This window comes from Babylonia areolata, chromosome 15, assembly GCF_041734735.1.
Source record: "Babylonia areolata isolate BAREFJ2019XMU chromosome 15, ASM4173473v1, whole genome shotgun sequence".
NCBI classification, from domain to species: domain Eukaryota; kingdom Metazoa; phylum Mollusca; class Gastropoda; order Neogastropoda; family Buccinidae; genus Babylonia; species Babylonia areolata.
In genome coordinates, this window is record NC_134890.1 from 4,268,410 (window position 1) to 4,273,409 (window position 5,000).

A 5,000-nucleotide genomic window follows, 5' to 3' on the forward strand; every position below is an offset into this window, starting at 1 on the left:
TGGCCGTGTGCGTGACGGCCTGGCTGACCGTGTCCGTGGCCATGGACCGCTTCGTGGCCGTGTGCTACCCGTCGCGCGCCAAGGCCCTGTGCACCATCCCCCGAGCGCGCGTGGTGTGCGTGCTGGTGTTCGGGACGATGATGCTGCTGTCCATCCCCTCCGCCTTCCGCTACCGCATGGAGGCCGTGCACGACGAGGCGGCCAACGTCACGTGCATGGAGATCGTCACCACGGAGCTGGGCCGGAACAAGCAGGTGAGCGGATGTGACGTCATGTCAGTGGCTGGGGGGTGGGAGAAGAGAGAGGAGGGAGAAGGTTGTGGGAGCTGTGTAGGAACGAGCAGGTGAGCGGATGTGACGTCATGTCAGTGGCTGGGGAGGGGAGGGAGGGGGGAGAAGGTTGTGGGAGCTGTGTAGGAACAAGCAGGTGAGCGGATGTGACGTCATGTCAGTGGTGGGGGTCGGGGGGGGGAGAGGAGAGAGGAGGGGGAAGGTTGTGGGAGCTGTGAAGTGGGGCTTAGTGTTAGGAGAGGGAGATGGGGATGGAAGAAGTGGTGGGAATGGGGCAGGGTGGGGAAGGAATGAGTGAGTGGGGGGTAGGGTAGTGGGGGAGGGAGGAGGGGAGAGACGTGGTGGTATCTGTGGTGTTTGGGAAGGAAGGCCGGAGCACGCAGGAGAGATGAATTGATGTGATCAGGGGAGGGAGGTTGTGGAGTGGTTTTGGGGTGGTGCGTTCGGTGGGTTGGGATGGGGTTAGGAAGGCTGGAGGGGGAGGGAGGGGAGACGGAAAACGAGGAAGTGGTGGTTGTGGTGTAGAGGAGCTGGAGCAGGAGCAAGTAGGTCAGTGAATTGATGTCAGTTGGGGGGAGGGGGGCGGGGGAGGGGAAGGGTTGAGTGAGGAGGGGTTGGGGTGGATGGTAGTCGGGAGGGGAGGGGACAGAGGGGGGAGTGGGGTGTTTGTTGTGGGTTACAGTGAGTGGTTTACATGGAGTGATGGCCTCGAGGAAACGCGTCCGCCAAGGAAGCGAGAGAATCTGAGCGCGCTGGTTCGAATCACGGCTCAGCCGCTGATATTTTCTCCCCCTCCACTGGACTTTGAGTGGTGGTCTGGACGCTAGTCATTCGGATGAGACGATAAACCGATGTCCCGTGTACAGAATGCACTTTGTTCACGTAAAAGCACCCACGGCAACAAAAGGGTTGTTTCTGGCAAAATTCTGTAGAAAAATCCACTTCGATAGGAAAAAACAAATAAAACTGCATGCAAGAATTTTTTTTTTTTTTAATGGGTGCCGCTGTAGTGTAGCGACGCGCTCTCCCTGAGGAGAGCAGCCCGAATTTCACACAGAGAAATCTGCTGTGATAAAAAGAAAATGAAAATACAAATACCAGGGGATGAGGGGGGTAGGGGGGGGGGAGAGTTTGGGGTTTGGAAGGTCCGGGTGGGGTGGTGGCAGTGTCAGATAGGGCGGGCAGGAACAAGCAGACTGTTGGTGGATGCTGAGAGGCAGTTTGAGCGGAAAGGGGATGGAGGGAGGGAGGGAGTGAGAGGGGGGGGGGAATAAAGGGAGTTAGGGTTTTGGTGGTGGTGGTGGTGAGGAGAGATTGTTGTGTGTGTCGGGTTGCAGTGGTGGTTGTGGCACTGCAGGAATGTCTGTTTATTCGTTATCAAAGAACGTTGGTGATGAGGGATCTTGTCCACAACGCAACGAGCGGGGTGAATGTGTGCATCCCTCTGTTTCTCTTTCCGTAGTTCATGTGCTTCATCCTCTTTCTCCTTCTGATTCCACTTCCACTTTTCTTCTTCTCTTCCTCCTCCTCCCTCTCCTCTTCCTCCTTCCTCCTCCCTCTCCTCTTCCTCCTCTCCCTCTTCTTCCTCCTCCTCCTCTACCTCCTCCTTCTTCTGTTGGACAGTAGCGACCTGAGATAATTATGATGTCAGTCGCCTCAGCCGGTGCAGGAGAGGACGAAACATGACCACGTCTGCTTTGAATGAAGGCTGAGACCATTGACTCCAGCACGAACAGTGAGAAGAAGCGGAAGGGGTGGGTGTGTGTGAGAGAGGGGGGAGGTGGCGGGAAGGATGCGGATGGTATGGAAGGCGAAGAGGAAGAAGCAAGAGTGAAATGGTAGGAGTGGAGTGAGGGGGTGGGGGTAGAGTAAAATGGGGGGGGGGGGAGAGAGAAGCAAAAAGTGAAAGGAGGCGGAGTGGAGTGGAGAGAGGGGGGGTGGCGGGTAGGGTAAGTTGGGGAGTGGTGGGGGGGGGGTGAGGGGGGTATGAAAAAGAACGGGAAGTGAGGTGAGAGAGTAGGGGAGAGAAGTCAGGGAGGAAAACCATCGCACGCAATGTTCAAGTTGGTCAAGTCGGTCAAAACTTTCTTCTCTCGGACAAAAAGACGGCAATAACATCCACCACCGCATCCCCCCCCCACCCCCTCTGCCCCCCACACCCCCCTCTGCCCCCTCTGCCCCCTCCCCCCCCCTCCCCCAAACTTCACTCCTCTATGTGACTGACGGAGTGAGCGTCCACGCCTTGTTGTCAACACTGCTCATTCCGTAAAAAGTTTGGATATTGCCCAGTGGTGTGGAGTGATGGCCAAGAGGTAACGCGTCCGCCTAGGAAGCGAGAGAATCTGAGCGCGCTGGTTCGAACCACGGCTCAGCCGCCGATATTTTCTCCCCCTCCACTAGACCTTGAGTGGTGGTCTGGGCGCTAGTCGTTCGCTTGAGGTCCCGTGTGCAGCATGCACTTAGCACACGTAAAAGAACCCACGGCAACAAAAGGGTTGTTCCTGGCAAAATTCTGTAGAAAAATCCACTTCGATAGGAAAAACAAATAAAACTGCACGCAGGAAAAAAATACCAAAAAATTGGGAGGTGCTGTGTAGTATAGCGACGCGCTCTCCCTGGGCAGAGCAACCCAAATTTCACACAGAGAAATCTGTTGTGATAAAAAGAAATGCAAATACAAATACAAATAAAAACAAAATTACAGACTGCGGGGACGACAGTCTTGGGACAAGAGTGATGGAGTCGTCTTTTCCTTCCTTCGTGGCATGTGTCTCACGTTCACTTCGTGGCATGTGTCTCTCACGTTCACTTCGTGGCATGTGTCTCTCACGTTCACTTCCCGGCATGTGTCTCTCTCGTTCATGTGTCTCTCACGTTCACTTCGTGGCACGTGCCTCTCACGTTCACTTCGTGGCATGTGTCTCTCACGTTCACTTCGTGGCATGTGTCTCTCACGTTCACTTCGCGGCATGTGTCTCTCACGTTCATGTGTCTCTCACGTTCACTTCGTGGCATATGTCTCTCACGTTCATGTGTCTCTCACGTTCACTTCGTGGCATGTGTCTCTCACGTTCATGTGTCTCTCACGTTCACTTCGTGGCATGTGTCTCTCACGTTCATGTGTCTCTCACGTTCACTCCGTGGCACGTGTCTCTCACGTTCACTTCGTGGCATGTGTCTCTCTCGTTCATGTGTCTCTCACGTTCACTTCGTGGCATGTGTCTCTCACGTTCATGTGTCTCTCACGTTCATGTGTCTCTCACGTTCACTTTGTGGCATGTGTCTCTCACGTTCACTCCGTGGCACGTGTCTCTCACGTTCACTTCGTGGCACGTGTCTCTCACGTTCACTTCGCGGCATGTGTCTCTCACGTTCACTCGTATTCGCCAGTGGGCTTTTGTGTGTATGGCAGTCGTCTTCCGTTTTGGGGACGGGGGAGGGGGTGGGGATGGGGGGTGTATGCTGGTATGTTCTTGTTTCTATGGCAATATCCACAATTGTTCCCCACAAGACGGAATGGGTATTGTTCACGGCAATATCTACATTTCTTTCACTGTAGTTTCCCGTTTATAAGACGAAAAACGCTGTAAACTGGTTAATAACATATATATACTCTACATTTCTCCCCCTCCACTCTTTGGCTGGCCTTCTTCACGTCTCTTGACAGGGGAGGAAATGCAGAGTATATATTACAATGTTATGCAAACAAATTTACAAATTTTCGAACAAATTTACAAGTTTTCTGTCTTCGGAACGAAACTGAATGGAAAGAAGACAGGGGAAGAAATGTGGATACTGCCGTTTCAATGAACCACCGACCACTGGCATGAATTACGGGATTTTTAACATGCGTATTTGATCTTCTGCATGTGTACACACACGAAAGGGGTTCAGGCACTAGCAGGTCTTGCACAGCTGTTGACCAGGGAGTTCGGGAAAATCTCCACACATCACACCCACCAGGGGTTCGTACCCGCGACCCATAGATTGATTGTCCATGGCTCCAACCACTCGGTTGTTGCGCACGTGGGAGTGAAGGAGTTAATGGCGGATGGAAGTTGGAAGGGGTGGGGGAAGGGGGAGGGGGGCGAAAGTGTGTGTGGGGTGGGCAAAGGGTGGATTGTGGCTTGCGTGTTTTCGGCCTGGAACAATAGTAATGATTGGATACCAAAAAAAACAAGAGGAAAAAAAATTATGAACCCACTCGGGAGAAGAGAAGTTGAGTACTTCGACTCGAGTCTTCAAAGTAACTGAAGACAGCAGCAGTCACAAGCGCAGTTTTCTGGCTGTCGAATAAAATTCTCTTATCTTGAAAACAGTTCACTGCTGGTTGGAAAAGTGCATGGGTGAAGGAAGTGAGAGAGAATCTAGACAGTGAGAGGAAAGGGGGGCGGGGGGAGAGGAAACAGAGGGGGAGGGGAGGGAAGGGGGAAATGGGCAGGGCGGGGACGAGGGAAGCTGTGATTTGGTTTAGTCCTTAATATTGAGGCCATATGGTGCTGTAGTACCGAGATGGTGGATAATCTGTTTCTCCAAGTTTTTTTCTTGAAGGAGTCACCAGTGCTGTTGCGCCAGACCACTGATATGGAGAACAGTAATGATTGTTTTTGTCTTTTGTTGTTGTTTTTTTTTTGCTTGTTTGTTGTTTTTTTACATTATAATCTTTAACCGGCTTTCTCCGTCGATGATTTATGCATGTGGAACGATTTT

At 52.5% G+C, this 5,000-nt stretch overlaps 1 protein-coding gene across 1 annotated transcript in view; it reads left to right on the forward strand.

Moving 5' to 3' along the window:
- LOC143290145 (nociceptin receptor-like) overlaps positions 1–5,000 on the forward strand; it is a 388,332-nt gene that overhangs the window by 352,991 nt on the left and 30,341 nt on the right. Inside the window, exon 7 of the mRNA XM_076599447.1 lies at positions 1–254. This exon is cut by the window's left edge and continues 207 nt beyond it. Within this exon, the coding sequence (XP_076455562.1) occupies positions 1–254 (254 nt within the window). The remainder of the gene's footprint in view (positions 255–5,000) is intronic.